Source organism: Calliphora vicina, chromosome 2 (assembly GCF_958450345.1).
Source record: "Calliphora vicina chromosome 2, idCalVici1.1, whole genome shotgun sequence".
Classification (NCBI taxonomy): Eukaryota; Metazoa; Arthropoda; class Insecta; order Diptera; family Calliphoridae; genus Calliphora; species Calliphora vicina.
Window position 1 is genome coordinate 92,272,508 of NC_088781.1, and position 20,068 is coordinate 92,292,575.

Below are 20,068 nucleotides of genomic sequence, written 5' to 3' on the forward strand. Positions count from 1 at the left end.
ATACCCTAGTAATTGCGTATCTAAGTACCAAAAACTATAAAAATAAAAAAATAAATTTGCAAAAAGTGTTAAAATTAATGAATTTTAAGTATATTAGGACTAGAACATTCAACTAAAATTACTTTATATAAATATTGACTTACTTCAATAGATTATTCATAAAATATATATGAAACATTTTTACTCAAAAAAGCTGAACTTTAAAGGCGAATAACTTTAAAACACGAGCTAACTTTTCAAAACCCTTTGGGGGTTTTGGTACACTAATTATCTACTTTCATTTCCCGTTGGTCTCATTCGGGAAAGATTTTCTTGTTGCACAGTGTTATGGGCCGAACTTCATAAAATTTGTATGTACTTGAGGATTACGCATGTCGAATTTTAACGTGCTAGCGAAATATATTAGATATTTATGTGTATTTTGGTCAAAAAAAAAAAATTGGTCGCGCGATTTCTCTTTGCACTAAACTTAGTTGTGCTGAGTTTGGTATGAATACTGCAATTCTATGGGTATTTATATACCATAGCACCATATTTCGGGAAGAAAATTTTATGGGAGCTAGGAGAAATTATTGACCGATTCTTACCATTTTCAAAAGAATTTCTCCTTATATCATATAAATAATGAGTACAAAATTTCATGGTATTCTCTGCAATGAATTAGCCCAAAGTCACAAAAAAACATGTGAAAATTATCCAAATTTTTAGAGGTTGTCTTACATTTTGATCCATAACCCTGGTTATACCAATTCGATATTGCTGATTTTCAATACTAAACATTTTTGTATTTATTTCATTAATTTCGCTTAAGTACTTTGGACGTGAGAGTGTTTCACACAGACAGACGGACATAGCTCAATCGACTTAGCTTAGTCTCAGATGAATATTTCTCAATGTTACACACGGATTGACAAACTTATATGTATATACCCGCATTATTCTTATATAAAACCAGGCGACAATCTTTTTTCAGATTTTGCAAAATTAATGCTTCTTTTAATACATAGTTATAGAATTAATTCCTTATATTCTGTAACAACATTGTAAATTTTTACTTTCTGTTAATGCTTACACAGTAAGTACTTAGTTTAGAAAAATTTACAAACCTTTTTATATCATTCATAATATCAAAATTTGGTGAGTTTTGAGCTAATATTTTAGAATAGTGTCCTACTAATTCAATTTCTTCCAGAAGAACATGATCGACTCCATTTGTATTATATGGGATGTTGTTTTTGGCAACGTGCTCTTCAAATATTGATCCAATTGATTTCTCTAAGAGATTTTCAATTACAACGGCTAATTCGTCATCCAAAATGTTCATTGTTGGTAATATACGAATCAAGTTTTTCTCTGATAAATGTGACTTCAGTTCTGTGTAAAGTTTGGACATACGTCTAAGCACCTCATGGTCATAGGCAGTGGCATTTTCTGGAGCTTTCATATATTGTGGGCCGGTCTGTATCCATATACAACGCTTTGCCAGTTCCTGGCTCATAAGAACAGTATTGTTAACTTCCTGTTCGACTACGGTCGACATGTATGAGTCCTTAAGATCGTCGGAAAACAGTTGCAGCAGCACACCCAACAATAGATTCAGCTCGTCGTCTTGAGCGGCCGAATAATTTTTACAAAGTTCAGTATTTAAGCGGTGACACATGGGCTGGTAACAATTGTCGATAATGTACCATTTTTCCAAAAGAACTTTTTCATCTTCATTGGCGGCCGTCAGCACTTGTGTAAAGTCTTGACTTTCAATTGTCAATGGTAGCATTGGAATGCCAAGTGATGATCCTAAGAATAATATTGGAATCACATATGCTGACGAAGTGTGCCGAGTAATCTCCGAAAGGCAATTAGCTGCCTCCTCATGGCCACCCTGTGCCTCCAATGGACTATGAGTCCAACGACTAGCTTCCATTAATCGTGAATAGTTACTAACTCTGTTGCCCACATCCACATTGTGAACATCTGAGATGAACATCTCGAATCCTTTGTTCTGGCATTTCTTTGCCAACTGCTTCTGTAAGCTATAAACTACGCGCTTGTGTTTTTTATACTCAGGACTATTATCAGCCAGTATATAAATTACAATCTTTTTATTTCTTTCAATCTTTCTTCCGGGTAGCGGCTTCCCCTGCAATATTGACAAATACGTTGTGCACGCATTTTTCGAATCTGTTGCATCTGTTTGCTGCGCACTATTCAACTCCGTGGTGGGTGCTGTAACTGTTGTTGATTCTAAAACAAGACAACAATAATTGATGAAAATTAAATTACAAATAATGCAATCAATTAACGGATGGCTGACTGTCTTACCGCTTTGTTCTTTCTTATTTAGTTGAACTGATTTTTCAATATTACGACTATCTAAAAAATCATTGCCTTTCACGGTAACAACCGATTCATTACTTGTTATATCAGGCACATTTTCTGGATCGGCTAACGGAGCCTTTCTTTGATCACTGTTATCATTTGCATTATCTGCTTGTTGATCGTTTTTATTTACATTATATGAGCTAAAAATCGAAACAAAAATATTCTATAAACCAAATTTCATTTTAATCATTTTAAAATCCATACTCTTCCGATTTCTCTGATATGCTGTCTTTTTTCTTGCTTTGTCCAGAACTGCAAACATTGCCCATTTTTGTGGTGTTCTACAGAAAAGATAATTAAAATGAATTATGTAAAAAATATGTACCTGATTAAATTAGAGTTGGGTTGTTTATGAACGAACAAGTTCAATTGAAAAATACAATCAAATGAACTGTTGTTCAGTATTCTTGTTCTTTATATTCACTTTATTATTCTTGTTCGTTTAGCAATACACATTGGGGCAGAATCGAAATTTTTTGGAAATAAATCTGGCATTTCTAAACGGCTGGTCCGATCGGGATAAAATCTGAATTGGGCGTAGCCAAGGAGTATTCGAGTTTAAGTTATTAAAATGGGTACCTTCGACACGTAAAATTTTTAAACACGTGCCATTTTTTTGTTTCCCAAAGAATTTTATATTTTTGGATAGCGCTAGGCTAGGTCTTGAAAATTTGTGTGCTATTTATCTCTTATAATTTCCTAGTTATAGGCATTTCAAAATTGAAATTTTAAAATTTTGCCATACATTGCTTTGCCATACCGCTTTTTTAAAAATATAGGGCGCACTTTTGGACCGAATGGACTCGAATTTGTTAGTTAGACAACTAAATTACCAATAACATACAAAAGATTTCAGAGCAATATCAATTACGAATCCAAAAATAACCGATTTTCAATTTAAAAATTCCAAAAATAGTATATTTTTGCTTTTTTTTGGACAAGAAGGTGACTTAACTCTTTTTTTTATTAAAAAACAACTTTCTTTAAGAACATATAACAATTTTATGTTTTTCTATAAAGTTTCTTTACGGAGAACATTTTGTATAAATTTTCTTAATATTTTATTCAACACAAATCATTGGTTTTGACTCAGTCACATTAAGAAAATTTATACAAATTTTTTATCTATCCAAAAATATAAAATTTTTGGAAATCGGATGGGAAACAAAAAAATGGCACGTGTTTAAAAATTTTACATGTCGAAGGTACAATACTTTGAGCCCCCATAGCGCCGCCACTGGAGCATTTTTAGGGCCCATTTTAATAACTTAAACTCGAATACTCCTTGGCTACGCCCAATTCAAATTTTATCCCGTTTAGAAATGAAAGATTTATTTCCAAAAAATTTCGATTCTGCCCCACTGTGCAATACTGTAGATGTTTTATTCTTTTGAAAACGTTTTTATATGGCTTTAAGGTTTTCGAATTTTATAAAATTACCTTATTTTTTTTGTTATTAAAAATCATGCTAATAATATCCCAAATATGTTTCCAAAACGTTTTGCTCACTAACTGCCAAAATATCCATATACAAATCTTTCAACCACATATTTCAAACACCTCAGAATAAAAATGAACAACTGAACAAAAATGTCCAATCAGTAAAAAGAACGATTATGCCCAACTCTAGACTAAACTGTAAGCAAGCTCAAAACTGTTGTATATATGAAAAAATGTTCGTATTATTAAAGTGTAATTGTTAATTTTCATATAAAAAGTCAGAGTAGTATACAGGTAGGCCTCCATTTACGCGGTTTTTTGGGACCAAAAAAATAGCGTGTAAATCAAATTCGCGTAAAACGAGGTTCTAATTTAGAACGAAATGCTTTTGTGGGGCCAATAATTTTTTATTTCGCGCAAAACAATACATCAGTCACATAAAAAAAATCGCATAAATAGAAAACACATATGTACATACATACATACAAAAATATCGTCACCTTAAATGAAAGCGGACGTAACTACACAAAAATTCAAAATCAAGTTTTTGATTGATTGAACAATTGCCAAGAATACTCTATTATTATTGATTTTATAACGTATCGTGTAAAAACAATAAAAATGTAGTTACGTCCGTTTGCATTTAAGGCGACGATATATACTTATTTGTACTTTTAAAAACTTATTTAAAATAAAAGTGAAGTAATTAATCGAAAATTAAGGAAAAAAATTTCAATTAAAAAAACAAAATATTCTAATACATAAAAGAGATCAAAACATAACTAAAAATTAACGAAGTTTTCTAAAAAGAAATCTGTTATTCGCTTGCGTTTTCTCGTTTCTTGTTGTTTGTTGCCGCGTTATATAAAAATCGTGTAAAAAAAGTCGCGTATTTGAAAAATGGTTGCTAATTTCAGTTCGCGTTATATCAAATTCGCGTAAATAAAGTACCGCGTAAATGGAGGCTTACCTGTATTCGGATTTGCCGAATATTAAAAAATAATATTAATAAAAAAATCGGTATATGTAAGAAAAATATTATTTTAAGAAACCGTCTTTTGCCACACCGATTTTAACACATTTAATTAAAGCCTAATGTCTTACATGGCAAAATCCCAGAATTTTTTAATATTTGGGATATGAAAATATTTATAATTTTTTTTGATGGCACATCGTTGACCGTTCATGGTGTTTTACTGCGCGGATTTTAGTCATTTTTGTTTGAATTTTTGAAAATTTTTTTCTTAGTCATAAAATACGGATATACCATTTTAAAGTACAAAAAAAATTTGTGACTTGTCTGGTTTATGCACCATAATCCTAAGAGAAATGTATGTTTTTGGAACATACTTAAGCTTCGCTTTACCAAAGGTTTTTTTATGTACATGGTTTACCAATACCCACCCGGGTGATACTTCACTTTTACAAATATGTAGATTAGAGTGACAGCCGATTTTTTTTTTAGATTTCAAAGAGTGCCGGGTGGAATATTGTGACACTAGGCCTAAATGTTAAGTGCTGAAAATTTGAGCCAAATCGGGCAACGATTTCTGGACGCACATCGAGGTCAAAGTTCAGATATATGCAAAATTTTACTGTTAATATGGAATAAATAGGTGAAACTCGTTAACTTTCTGCATTGTTTTCTAGAAATATATAGATTTATTTATATTAATGAATATTACATTAAAAAAAAAAATTTGGAAATTAACCCTGTTTCTCCTTTGGTTCAAAATGACCCAAAACTGTATTATCGCCAAAATTAGAGAAAAATGCAAATTTTTCAGTTTTTGTAAAAATTTTGCTACTAAATAAATACTTTTGCAATTGAATGCAAAAGAATCGAAATATGTACGTAATTATCGTTGTAATGAGATATAAATGACAAAATTTGATTAAAAAATTTTAAAGTTATTACAAATTCGCCAGACCATTAACGTGTTTCAGGCCACTTGAACAAAAAATTTAGGAAAAAAATTAAGATATTTCGAGAAAAATTAAAATAAAAACTAATTTTTACTTAAAATATGTCCATATTTACTTGTATATGAGTTTTTGTCTTCGTAGGGTACCGTTAACCTATTCGCAGGTATGGCCAAAAAAAATAATTTTTTTAACGGCTGTTTCAAAACTCCATTTTCAAATTTTTAAAAATTTTGTTAAACAAATTTCAGATTTTTTCGATCATCACATTGGGGTTTATTTAGAGCAAAATAGGGAATAAAAATATGAAAAAATTATGTCAATACCTCTACAGTTTTTCCGTACCTGCGATTTAAATTTTGCGATTTTCAAGAAAAACTAATTATTTGTCCATATTTAGGCGAATGAGTTCAATTTCCTTACTGTTATAAATTTTAAGTAAAACTTATTCATAGTATTATAATCCTGGTAATTCTAAATATGGTCTGAAAGTTTTACTAAAATCGGAAAACGTTAACCTTTAAATCGTGAAGGTCAAAGTTCAAATTTTTCAATATTTGGAATTTCTAATGAAAAGATAGCGAAATGTTATATTTTTTTGGGCCGATTTTAATGCAACTTAAGGAAAATATAACATAAAGTCCAGAATTTAAAATAACAACACAAAAATGGAAATTAACCCTTAGCAGCACTTGGGGTCCAAAATACCCTCAACTTTTAAAATCACGAAAAACACAGCCATTTTGACCCCAAGTCCTCTTAAAAGTTAAAATCCATTTTTTCACTGTTGTTGTAAATGCTAGACACCAATATATATTTTCCTCAAGTTTCATGAAAATCGGCACAAAAATATATAACATTTCGCTATCTTTTCATTAGAAATACCAAATATTGAAAAATTAGACCTTTGACCTTCACGATTCAAAGGTTATCGTGTTCCGATTTTAGTAAAACTTTCAGAACATATTTAAAATTACAAGGACTATAATATTATGAATAGGTTTTACATAAAATTTATAACAGTAAGGAAATTGGGCTCATTCGCCTAAATATGGACAATAAATTAGTTTTTTTTGAAAATCGCAAAATTTAAATCGCAGGTACGGAAAAACTGTAAGAGGTATTGACATATTTCTTTCATATTTTTATTCCCTATTTTGATCTCAATAAATCAAAATGTGATGATCAAAAAATTCTGAAATTTGTTTAACAAAATTTTTAAAAATTTGAAAATGGAGTTTTGAAACAGCCGTTAAAAAAAATTATTTTTTTTGGCCATACCTGCGAATAGGTTAACGGTATCCTACGAAGACAAAAACACATATACAAGTAAATATGGACATATTTTAAGTAAAAATGAGCTTTTATTTTAATTCTCGAAATATCTTAATTTTTTTCCTAAATTTTTTGTTCAAGTGGCCTGAAACACGTTAATGGTCTGGCGAATTTGTAATAACTTTAAAATTTTTTAATCAAATTTTGTCATTTATATCTCATTACAACGATAATTACGTGCATATTTCGATTCCTTTGCATTCAATTGCAAAAGTATTTATTTAGTAGCAAAATTTTTACAAAAACTGAAAAATTTGCATTTTTCTCTAATTTTGGGGATAATACAGTTTTTGGGTCATTTTGAACCAAAGGAGATACAGGGTTAATTTCCAAAATTTTTTTTTAATGTAATATTCATTAATATAAATAAATCTACATATTTCTAGAAAACAATGCAGAAAGTTAACGAGTTTCACCTATTTATTCCATATTAACAGTAAAATTTTGCATATATCTGAACTTTGACCTCGATGCGCGTCCAGAAATCGTTGCCCGATTTGGCTCAAATTTTCAGCACATAACATTTAGGCCTAGTGTCACAAAATTCCACCCGGCACTCTTCAAAATTTTAACAAAAATTTTTTTCCATACAACTGATTGTCACTCTAATGTACATATATGCGACGAACAAAATTTTAAGAAATCAAAAAAACCTCATAAAAAGTTTAAAATGATTTTAATAAATTCTACGGAACTCTAAAATTTGTGCTGTGAGTTTTAATTTCATTTAAATCGAAACAAAATTAAAAAAATCATTAAACTACTAAATCCGTAATGGTCACCCGGGTGGGTATTGGTAAAGCGAAGGTTAATCGCGATTTACGTGAAAACGGAAATTACAAGTCAATTTTTATAATACATTTGAGTTTAGTATAAATACCAATTAACCAATTTATGTATATTTAATTTCGGCTCTTTTAAAATTTTTTTTTGCTCAAAAGAAAGCTAAGGTCAATTCCTTTAAGATATTTTTGGTCGCTTAGTGGGATGCTAGTGTGAATAAATATTTTGTAACTCAAGACATACAATTTTTGAATTTTTTTTGCAAAAAAAATCGAACTCGCATCCCTCTAAGCGACCAAATAGGTCTTCAAGGAAAATATTTGAGCTTTATTTTAAGAAAGAAAAAAAGCCCATTTTGAAAAAGAGTCAAAAAAGTTTTTGATTTCGAAAAAGAGTATTAAAAATTATTTTTTTTGGTGGGTGTTTTTTATATTTTTGCACGTTACAAACATCAGCGCTAATAATGGTGGTGTAGGGTATAAACACAAAAGGCATATATGGCAGATCACTTCACTTGGATAACTCCAATTGATATACATATTTTGGGTAATTTGAAACGTACATGTATGTGCTCTTCGTAGTGCTGATGAAAGTCAATTGATTACATTATACATCCCATGTAATCTAGAGTGAAGTCAATTGTCATTTAAGTGTATCTAAGTATTCTAATCTGCAATTTTTTGTGAGTAATTTGTCAATTTGGTTTTATAAAAATTGTGTTGATATACAGTTTATTTTCGTTTAGCTTAAGTATATGTACTAGGGTATTCAATCGATTAACCGATTAATTTTGGTCAATTAACTGTTCGAATAATTTAAAATTGACGATTTTCAAATAACAAATAAACCGATTAATTTGTGTCGATTAAACGAAATTTATTTTTTTTTGCACTTTATATAGAATACATTTTCAACATTAAATTGAATAAAAAAAATGGGAAAAGGGAAAAAACTTCCTCGGATTTTTTATTCATAGATGGAAAATTAAACTTCATACAACATATTACGATGGCTGTTAACAAAGCTAGAGGAATCTTAGCTTTTATCAAACGATGGGCAAAGGAATTTAATGATCCCTTCATCACTAAAACATTATTTACTTGTAAGACCGATAATGTTTACATTGATCGTATCGAATCAGTCCAGAAACAATTTTTACTATTTTGTTTAAGAGATGTTTATCGAGGATATTCTTCGCTTCCATCATATTCTTCACGACTTGCTTTAATTCGACTGCCAACATTAAAAAGCCGAAGAATTATGCTTAATGTTTCATTTCTTTTAAATCTTTTAAATGGAAATGTTTTATCCGATTTTCTTTTAAGTAAGATATCATTAAATGTTCCTCGACGCTCATTACAATTTAATAAACCACTTTATGTTAAAACTTTCCGAACAAATTACGAAATGGCAGATCCGTTCAGGAAATTATGTTGTAATTTTAACGAAATGTTCAAAACTTTATAGATTTCACATTAAATGTTGATGTTATTAAAGAAATATTATTATCCATTTAAATAACTAACTATCTTTCCATTAAGAAAAAAATGTATAATTTAATACTCAGTCTGTAAGGATAATATCCATAGACTAAATTAAATAAATAAAAATAAATAAATAATTGCGCTGATAGTTTTAACACACATTTTATTTCTTAACTCGTGAATATTCCCTTCTAGCAATAGTTTTTTGAAGTATAGTACGAAAACTGAAACTAAGGAATTTGGAAATTACCTTTTTTCTAGAATGTTCTATGATGAACTTTGTCGTAATGAATCGGATGACGACATGGTAATAGACGAAATTAAAGCCATTACTGAAATGAGAATTTTATCAGAACTTAACGAAACTATTAAAGTATTCAAAATCTAAAAAAAATCAAAACAGGACTCCAATGGTATGATGTAGGATTTTATATGCTTTCGATTTCTCCAACATCTACAATCAATCAGAGATAGAGTTTCAAGTCAAGATTTATTAAAACTAAAAGGGAAGCATTTAAATTATATTCTTTTTTAAAAGATTATTTCAGAAGTTCGCCCTAAAATCCATAATAAACACACACGTGCATATATTTATTTATTGTTTTGTTGAATTGTTATTTTTTGTCAATTTAATATTAAAATAGCAATTATTCGATTAATCGAATAATTTAAAATTAACCAATTAAATTTAAACCCCGATTAATTATTTGCTCGATTAACCGATTAAACAAGAAACACGATTAATTGAATACCCTAATATGTACTGATATCGCATGTAACTAGGGTTGCCAGATAACAAAAGTCAAATAACTGGACCATAAGAAATATTTAACTGGATTTTTAAAAAATAACTGGACAATTTAAAACTGCACTTATAGTTCTTATATTTTTTAATAAATTTGTTGCAAGAGTTTTTTTTGGCAATCTTTATGAAAATTTAATAAATTATGTTTTTTTAATTTATATAAGTATTTATACAAACGCCTTTTTTATTTCATACAAATTTATATTGATCAATTCATAAAGTGTAATTTGAAAAGTGTACTTTTTTTAAAATATATTTATAGTTTTTATTGTAATCCAAATTTGAAAATTTGTTTTCAATATCACAAGTAGTTTTAATTTTATATCGTTTTTTGTATCTTCTATAAACTTGTAAAAAGTGATTTTACGTTATTTTGAATTTTAGGTGAAGATATATTAATTTAAATTACAAAAAAAGTAGAACTATTTTATTTGCCACATATATTTTGTATTTTTATTTACAAAACTTACTAATGCAATGTTCTCACTTGGGCTTTTAAACGCGTTTAAGCAAAATTTTGATTAAGTTAATCAAAGCCGTTCACATTACATTTGAGATGATTAAGTTGACACTAAAATGATTAAGTTGATAAATAAAAAAAAGAACAAACAAATTGGTATTTCTTTAAGGCATTAAATATGGAAATAAATACTTTATTAAAGATATCAGCAGATTTTTTAAACTTTTTAATTATGAAATTGTGAACATTGATGAATTATTTAAGGTTTTTTAAGGAAAAAAAACTTCTGTCAAAATTTATTTACCGGTACTACACTGAAAGGTGGCCGATGCTACATCATAGTCGGTTTGAGGTATGTTCAGGTGATTCTATGTGATTAATGAAGTGATTAAGTTTTAATTATGTCAATTTAAAGTGATTAACAAATCATTTAAATGTATGGATAATCATCTCGATTTTGAAGTGATTAGAGCTTAATCACGTTTGAGATGATTAACTTTGCAATTGTGAACATAGTATAAGGCCCTAATTTTGTAAATCACAAAAACAAATTTCTGAAATGTGTGAAATTTTATTTTTGCTATGCACATAAATATCACTTTGGTGACGTGATTTACAAAATTAGGACCTAAATCTTTTGCTTTAAAATGTTTTCAACTTTAATCAAAATTTAGCCTTATGCAAATTTCAGCCATTATTAGGTCGAAAAGCATTCTATTCCTTTCTTATGTGTATAGATTATTTAAAATATTAATAATTCTTTCAATCCTTTATATAGATTGTGTAAGTTATTTTTATGGCATTTTTTTTAAATGGACCGTATCATATCAATTGAAATTATCAAAGGCTTCTCGCATGCAGCAAAAGTCATTGTACAACATGTTGTCAATTATATATGTCATTTCTAAAACTTTGGAAGCTCTGATAAGTTATCCCACGATAAAAGTGATTGTATTAAATTGATATAATGTGATTCGTCTCCGAAATAATATCATTGCTATAAGTTCGTAATATCAATTTTTAAAAATTGATTTGCTTCGAATTTTAGAGTTTTTGTTTCGAGAGACGAAATATTTTTTAAAATAGTTACTACTTTGCTTCCATATTTTAACCAATTTAAAAGATTACTTATTGCACAGTTCTATAATAGTACAGGAATAACTTAATAGGGCTTAATTCATGCATTACGTTATACATAAACAACAAATATGAATCTGACAAACCATCATCTATATATTCTTCATCATCATTACAACAAATTAATCGGTCGGTTGCTGGCTAGGTACTAATCACTGTAAGGAATAAATTCAAGTGAATATACATTTCACAATTGTATAACTATACAATTTGTTCTTCTACTAAATATCTATTAATAAATAAATATAATAAAAAAAATATTTTCCGAAATGAAATAATTTATTTTTGAACTGGACAAATTGTGTTTTAGCTGGAAACTGGACAAGACACAAAAAAACTGGACAATCCAGGCCATTCCAGGCCGTCTGGCAACCCTACATGTAACCCACGTGAAGTCAATTGTAACTTTAGTGTCTCTAAGTAACATAGAGTGTAGTCACTTTTAATGTTTATTTTTTACTGAACTTTAACAATTTCTTATTTTACCCATCAGAAGTAATAGTTATATTGGAGAGTTGTCGGAGGTAGGTTTGCGTACAAGTAATCGGTTATTGAACTGTCTAAGAGATGTATTTTTAATTGACTCTATATAACCGGTATATGAATCCAATGCGCTGACTACTTTGGACCAGCTAACAGGCAGTCTCATTGTAATCCTAAAGGACATGCATGTTAAAATAATTAGTCAGATAGCTAGTTATGTAATTAGTTGTCACCCTAAATGATAAGTAAAATCACTATTTCGGTACAGTCTCCTAGAACTGCCGGAAAATAATTAAGGCATGAGTGCAATGAAGGGATGCCAAACGGGTCTGGGTTTTACAAATCCCAGAATTCGGGATTTTATAAATGTAAATACCGGGATCCCGGTTTTTTTTCGGGATTTTTGTTTCACATAAAAAACCATCAAATTTAACAATGAAAACTATTTATTTCACAAATATATTTAAGTAAAAATATAACAAACCAAAGCTAATTCATTGAATTAAAATAAATTTATCCCCGTATTCTGAGCTTTATGATATCGATAAATCTATAACCTTTATATGTAAATTGATATTAAAAACATTTTTGTTATAATTTTTATATTGTCATATAAATCAAAATACGGGTTAATATAAATATGTTTTAAAACAAAAGCTGTAATTATGTCCTGCATTAAAGGATATAATTACACTTAAAATATCGAAACTGGCATCAGTAGTGCAAAGCTAATATTAATTACACTCTGCTACAAAATGACACTTTTTGTCAGAACTTGAAAGTCGACCTAATGGGGGTGAGGACATACTAAAACCATTGTCAACGATTTTGAAACACCCTCAAAATTTTGAGTTATTTTAAAAAAAACTGTTTTAGTGTAAGTCGTAGTACTTTAGTACATCTAACTCACACACTTTTAGACCGATTTCAAACTTTTAAACAATTATGGATAAGCAAAAATTAAGCTTTCATTTTATGTATGAATAAAATATATATTCCAAGAAATTGTTCAAGTTATTATAAAAAGTTTAATTTTTTGTTTGTATTTTTTTTCGTAATTTTTTAAATTCAACAATAGTTATTTTAATTTTTTTCTATGAAAACCAAATAAGCAATGAAAATCAAAAAAGTTGATAAATTTAGTTTTTTCAGATATTCTTAACAAAAACCAAACTTGTAACATACAAATGTATCAATAAATGTATGTCATTTTAAAGCGTTAAAAAATTTAAAATTGGACAAAAACTGACTGAGTTATAAGTCGATAAGTTGACGAACATTACTGAAAATGGGTTTTTTGAAATAACTTCTGAATTTGAGGGTGTTTCACAAATTTTTTTACACAATTTGTAATGTACTCATTAAAACCTACGTATAGCCCACGCTAGCTCGTTTTCCAATTATTTTTTTTTCATCGTAGCACCGTGTTATTTTAATTATTTTTGCGTTAAATTTTGTTGTATCAAAATAGAACTACATACATATATTTTTGAAATATTGAAAAATATTTTTCATTCTCTTGTTAACTAATCATAGATAAACTTTTTTTTTAATATTTAATAAACTTTTTATTAAACCAACAAATTCATCAAACAAAATAATTATTTAAAAAATTATTATTACAAAGTTGGGTTTATGGGTACATATTAACTACATACATATGTATAAGAGAGTAAAGTATGTAAAATTCGTAATTGCTTTGATATCTTTCTTCTTCATAAACGCAACGCATGCTCGACACTTACGCACACACACATACACATTCACAGTCACTCGTATATACTGTTATAAATTTTTTGCTTTGATTTGTTTTGTTTGCTGTTAAAAAAAGACATTTTTGATTTTGTGTACACTTAAATATACATATTAGATGATATGTAGTACGTATGTACATTAGGGTGGGCCGATTTGTAATTACAAAATTTTGTTGAAAATGTACCTGCCATTGATTTTTTTATTTTTAAAGTTATTTTAATATGTAATAAAAACAGAAATCGGCTGATTCAATTTTTTTTTTTAAATATATTTATAAATGAAAGTTGAGAAAAAGTAATTTAATTTTCAGAAAAATTACTCAATCAATTTAAAAAACACAATCAGAAACATTTTACTGATTTATTTAATCATTTTTACAATTTCAATAATCTTATTAACGTGCAAACTTTTCTCCTCACTCCTCGGCCATGACTCCCTAGGTTTAAGTGCTGAAGAATACTGGGAATATGTTTTCAATCTAAAGAAAACTATGTAGAGAATAGAGTAAGTTCGGGTAATGTGGTATATCTATTTTTTATTTGACTTAATTCGATTGGAACAGTTATCAGCTGGTGTTCAAGTTTCCGAGAAATTTGGGAAAAAGAAAAAAAAAACCATAAACAAGCCATTGAAAAAATTGGCGGGTATACCATGTTCTTTTAATATTGTACACTAAACCACATAACCGATGCATAGTATTTTAATTTGTAAATGAGTTGCGTTTTATTTAAACCATTTTCAAATATTTTTAAGTAAACAAAATTTATAATTTTTTCCAAAGTTTTTTTTCGAATTGTTATTTTAAATTTTTTTTTTTAAACTTTAAAAATTTTTTTTTGTTTTTTAATTTTTTTTTTGGTGAGAAAAAAATTCGAGTTAAAATTTGATTTTGACCCATTAGGTAGGTACAACTTACTATGGTCTTATATACATCGTTGCAAAGGTCTTTTAAATATCTATTATTGGATATCAATATTGTCTATATTTATGACTTAGTAATCCAGATATACATATGTAGGTCAAAAATCGAAGTTGTCCTGTTTTTTTCCTCATATCTCAGCCATTTGTGGACCGATTTTAAATAGAAAACTTCTCGAAAGCATGTCTGACAAAATTATTGAAGATTTGGATCCCGAAGATATCTGGGTCTTCAGAAAATTGATTTCAACAGACAGACGGACATGGCTTAATCGACTCCGATATCTATAAGGATCCAGAAAACAAAAAAAAGGCTACCACAAGATCACTCTGATTTTTTACAACTGACTATTTTCATGACCTGCAAAAATGAAGTACACTCACGCAATGTTAATTTTCTGAGATCATAAAACTCTTAAGCGTGGTACCTTTACCACTATGCTCTTAGTTTTAGAAAAAAGTAGCTATACCACATTACCCGCCTATATCATATTACCCGAACTTAACATCCACAAACTTTTTTTGATGCGACCCTAATGTATATACATTCGTATTGTACATATGTTTAGTATAAATATGTACATACATATCTACTAGGGTATTCATACGACTAATGATCGTTCGATTAATCGAATAATTTCTTACGAATAATTATTCAAACAATTTAAAAATGGCCATTTTCGAATAACGAATAATTCGAACAATTTTATGTAGAATAATCGAATAAAACGAATAAATGTTCATATATATTTAAATTTATTAAATATCATAAAATTTTTCATAATTCCAAATTTAAATAAGTAATAATGACTCACAAAAATTGTATTGTTTCTGAAATTCGACAAATAACTAAAGACAAAGGGACTTTCGATCACTGTAGTTGAGTGTTCCGATAGATCCTTCTATAAATATATAAATATTACTGCAAGAAGTTACAATTCTAAAAACAAATCTTTCAAAATTTTTAACTTAGGACTTGAATCAATGAAAATAAATGGTACGGAATAAAATATTTGTTATTGAGCTGGCGAAATATTAGAAGAATCGCAATTAATAATCAAAATTTTAACTTAGATTAAAGTGGAGTTCAATGTGATTTTGAAACGGTCGTCGAAAGTGATATTGAGGATGACATTTATAATGATTACATTGAAATAGATGAAGGCCACGATCTTAAAATATATGTATATAAGTGACGTTATTAACCGCGTACGTAAGTGCTGCAAAATATTTTATAAATCGAATGATAAACACAAATATTCCAAACTAACGTTTTGTTGCAAAAAAAGCTTATGTAGATTGATCGGGAATTAATCTGATCAGAATATTTCTGTTGAAAATTTAATGATGGACTTTGTTTTCGAATGTTTTTTAACATTATCAATACTTGAATTGTTAACTTTAACGTCATTTTTTGTTTTTCTTTAACAATAAAATATTAAAAAACCTACATCAAAACTTCATTCTTTACTTTTTAAAAAAATTTATATTATTCGAATAATTCGATTAATTTTAAAAGTGTGATCGAATTATTCGAACAAGTTAAAATCTCATATTCGAATTATTCGTTTTACTCGAACAAGAGAAAAATCGAATAATTCGAATAACCTAATATCTACATAAGCTATGCATGCATACGTATATTATTTATGTATTGGAATTCGTTTGTAGCATAAAAAAAACAACAAATTATCTAATTATAATATTCTTCATCAAATTGTTTTTACACATCTTATTTCGTCAATATGTAGAATTATTTCCACTACATGCTAATATACATACATATGTACATACATACATAAAAACATACATATGTATGTATGTATTCTTTTTTGGTGCCGAGATAAATAAAAGAAAACAAATAGAATTTCTATAACTACCCTGCAGTTCATTGCACTAGTTCCGCTACGTCGAATTCGTTGGCCACTAAGAACTACTACTAGTGAATTTTCAACCCACTCGCAACGTTATTGACTGGTGAATTTAACATGGGTATGTCATTGCAGGTGGCCGATTGGCACACTCTGCATAACACCTCACTATTAAATTCAATAGTGAAAATACTCCAACATTTGAGAAAAAAAGAAAAAATAAGTTTTTCTGAGAGCGGGGTTGAACACATAACCTCTCGTTTTCAAGTCAAATGCTCTAACCACTAAACCACAGAGCTCTTATTTGTACTGCTCTCTAATTGTTATTAAGAATAACATGTGAGTCTACTCTCTATTTTTGCATTTTCTACATCATCACTGAGAATGAAAACACAAACGGCCACATTCAGCATTACATGTGGCCATCGAAGTGGTATATTTTAGAAGATTTTATTTTTCTTGAATTTATTATCAAAAACTTAGGACTATTGTTTATTACTGAATATGCTGGTGAAATGTAGTGCAAATGATAACCATTTAACTACCACTTTAGCAGCCACATCGAACTAGTTAGTTGTACAAATAGTAATATAGCTAGTGCAAGGTTTCCAATTGGCACTTTTCAAACTGCTGGGTAAATACATACACACATACATATATAAATAAATAAATTGTACATATAAACATTTTATGTATGTACATTCTGAATATATGTATGTATATATATGTACATAGTATCTATAGTATTGTATATATATGTATGTATATACATATGTATCTATGTACATACATAAATGAAAAAAGACATTTTGGTGAATTTTTCAATCACTTAAACAATTTATAAACACCGACCAAATAACTTTATCGCTACTTTAATTGCACATTTTTCTTTTTTAACAAAGGCTCTTTATAAATTACAAAAAAAAACTGAATAAAATATTCCAAATTAGTATGAAAATATCTCCAATAATGTAAGTTAAGTATACATTTTTTATACTACATAAATTTTCTATAGAAAATACACCACACACACTAAGTAAATTGTAAAATTTATATTAATTTAGCCAATTTTTTTACTAACTTTTCTCTTCAATATGTTTATTAAGATTTGTTATTTGTTTTATAGGTTTTAATTATTTATTAATTGTATTTTTTTTGTTTTGTTTTTTTTTTTTAATTTACTATTTCCCGTTTTTCAGTTTCGCTACATTTTTATTGCTTTGACTAAATAACATATTTTCTCCTATATTGTATTAAAATAAAAATATACATACATATATTATATTTAGAGCTTAAAGCTTTATGGCATGTACCGTTAGCTTTTTCTATTAAGCTTTACAGTTGGCAACGCCATGGCATGTCCATTATTGCCATAGCGGTAAAATAACAAATAATCTAAACAATACAGCTGGTAAAGTACACCCCCTTATTCATAATCAATTTTTAATTTTATACATAAAAGGCTTATAAAATTAAATTTCCTTATAAAATTTGTTTTAAATTTGATAAATTTAAAAATTTATTATGAATAAGGCCTATAACACAGCGGAACAGACATTTTGGTGCCTGCAATTTGAACTACGAGTTGTTTAGAGTGATCAACTATTCGACATATACAAAAACCCGGTTTTCGAATAATTCGAAAAAGCGTAATTTTTAAAAACCGGTATTCGGGTTTTTCTATCAAAAACCGGTTCGAATAACCGGTTTTTAGCTTTTTTTGTCAATTTATGAATTGAGGTATAAATTAAGCATAAACATTGTATTTTTAAAACTATGTAATTAAAAAATCATCCAGTCTTTTAAAAATTAATTTAACATAACTTTAAATTTACTCAATAGACATACAAATGAATATTATTAATACCTACTTTTAGATAATACTAATAGTTAGTTGTATTTTTTAAAATGTTATTTCAAGAAGAAAATACAACTTAAATGATTTGATGATATACGATTCCGTAATTTATTTTTGATTAAAAAAGAAACAGAAATAACACGTTCACTTATAGTTGAAGTGGAATTAACTGTTAAAATTGCATTGTATAAAAGACTTAATTTGTTTTAACTCTTTGAAATTTTTTCCAAATATTCGCTAGTTGTTGCAATATTAGTTCTTATGTGTGGATTTTGAACTTCATTTGATGTTAAACTGAGCTGAGGTTCTAAAATTTGCGAGTCACTATCAATATATTCTAAATCAGATGAACTTTCTTTTAGCTCGGGACTGTTTAAAAAAAAGGAACCGTTATACGAAGCTACATCATACACAGTACGAGAAAATTCTTGAAGGCAAAAAAAAAAAAAACGAGCCTGATTGCCCTTAAGAAATAATGACAATGACGCGCGAGTTGTTAATTAACCCAGGCCAACTTTGAGACTGCGCCTTGGTCTTGATACATATATAACTTGTTAATGGCATTTAACATGAAATCATAATAGACTTGCCACATTTTGAAATTTCCAAAACGGGACACCACTAAATGATCAGAGAACGATGGAAAAAACATGGAAAATGACCTAGCGTGGGTTATAGGACTTGCTGTACATTACAAATTGTGTCAACAAATTTCAGAAACACCTTCAAATTCAGAAGTTATTCTGAAAAAACCGTTTACAGTGATGTTTTTCAACTTATCGATCTGTAACTCAGTCAGTTTTTGTTCAATTTTTATTTTTTTTAACATTTTGGGAAAGAAAACTTATTACACTTCAAAATGACATGCATTTATTGATACATTTGTAAGTTATAAGTAAAAGCTTATAAAAATTTATATCAATGTATAAAGAAAAGTTCTTAATAAAACATGGTTTTAATTTTTCAAATCGGATGAAAACTGTAAAAGTTATTCAACTTTTCATTAATACCTTTTTGAGTATTTTCTCCCCCAGCGCATATAAATGTAAAAAAACTTTTTTCGAAAAAATTTAATAACTTTTGCAAATATATAAACCGATTTTAATAAATAATTGTCTATATAAATCTGTCTTTAAAGCACTGTGCAAAAAAAATTTGGTTTTCATAGAAAAAAATTAAAATAACGATTGTTGAATTTGAAAAATTACGAAAAAAAATAAAATAAAAAATTTAACTTATTTAATAACTTAAAAAATTTCTTAGATTATTTTTTAAAATTTTGAAATCGGTTTTAAAATGTCTGAGTTAGAGGTATTGAAGTACTACCTACCCTAAAACACTTGTTTCAAAATAACTCAAAATTTTGAGGGTGTTCAAAATCTTTGAAAACGGTTTTAGCATTTCCTCACATAGGCATACAACCTCCATTAGGTCGCT

The 20,068-nt window shown here is 28.2% G+C and overlaps 1 protein-coding gene across 1 annotated transcript in view; it reads right to left on the minus strand.

Annotated features, from left to right (window-relative positions):
* Nucleotides 1-17,986, minus strand: part of LOC135949936 (uncharacterized) — a 134,085-nt gene extending 116,099 nt beyond the window's left edge. Inside the window, exons 1-4 of the mRNA XM_065499399.1 lie at nucleotides 17,855-17,986; nucleotides 2,584-2,660; nucleotides 2,320-2,519; nucleotides 1,107-2,241 (exon numbers count right to left, since the gene is read on the minus strand). Of these exons, the coding sequence (XP_065355471.1) occupies nucleotides 1,107-2,241; nucleotides 2,320-2,519; nucleotides 2,584-2,648 (1,400 nt within the window). The 5' untranslated portion in view covers nucleotides 2,649-2,660; nucleotides 17,855-17,986. The remainder of the gene's footprint in view (nucleotides 1-1,106; nucleotides 2,242-2,319; nucleotides 2,520-2,583; nucleotides 2,661-17,854) is intronic.
* Between the last annotated feature and the right edge of the window lie 2,082 nt (nucleotides 17,987-20,068).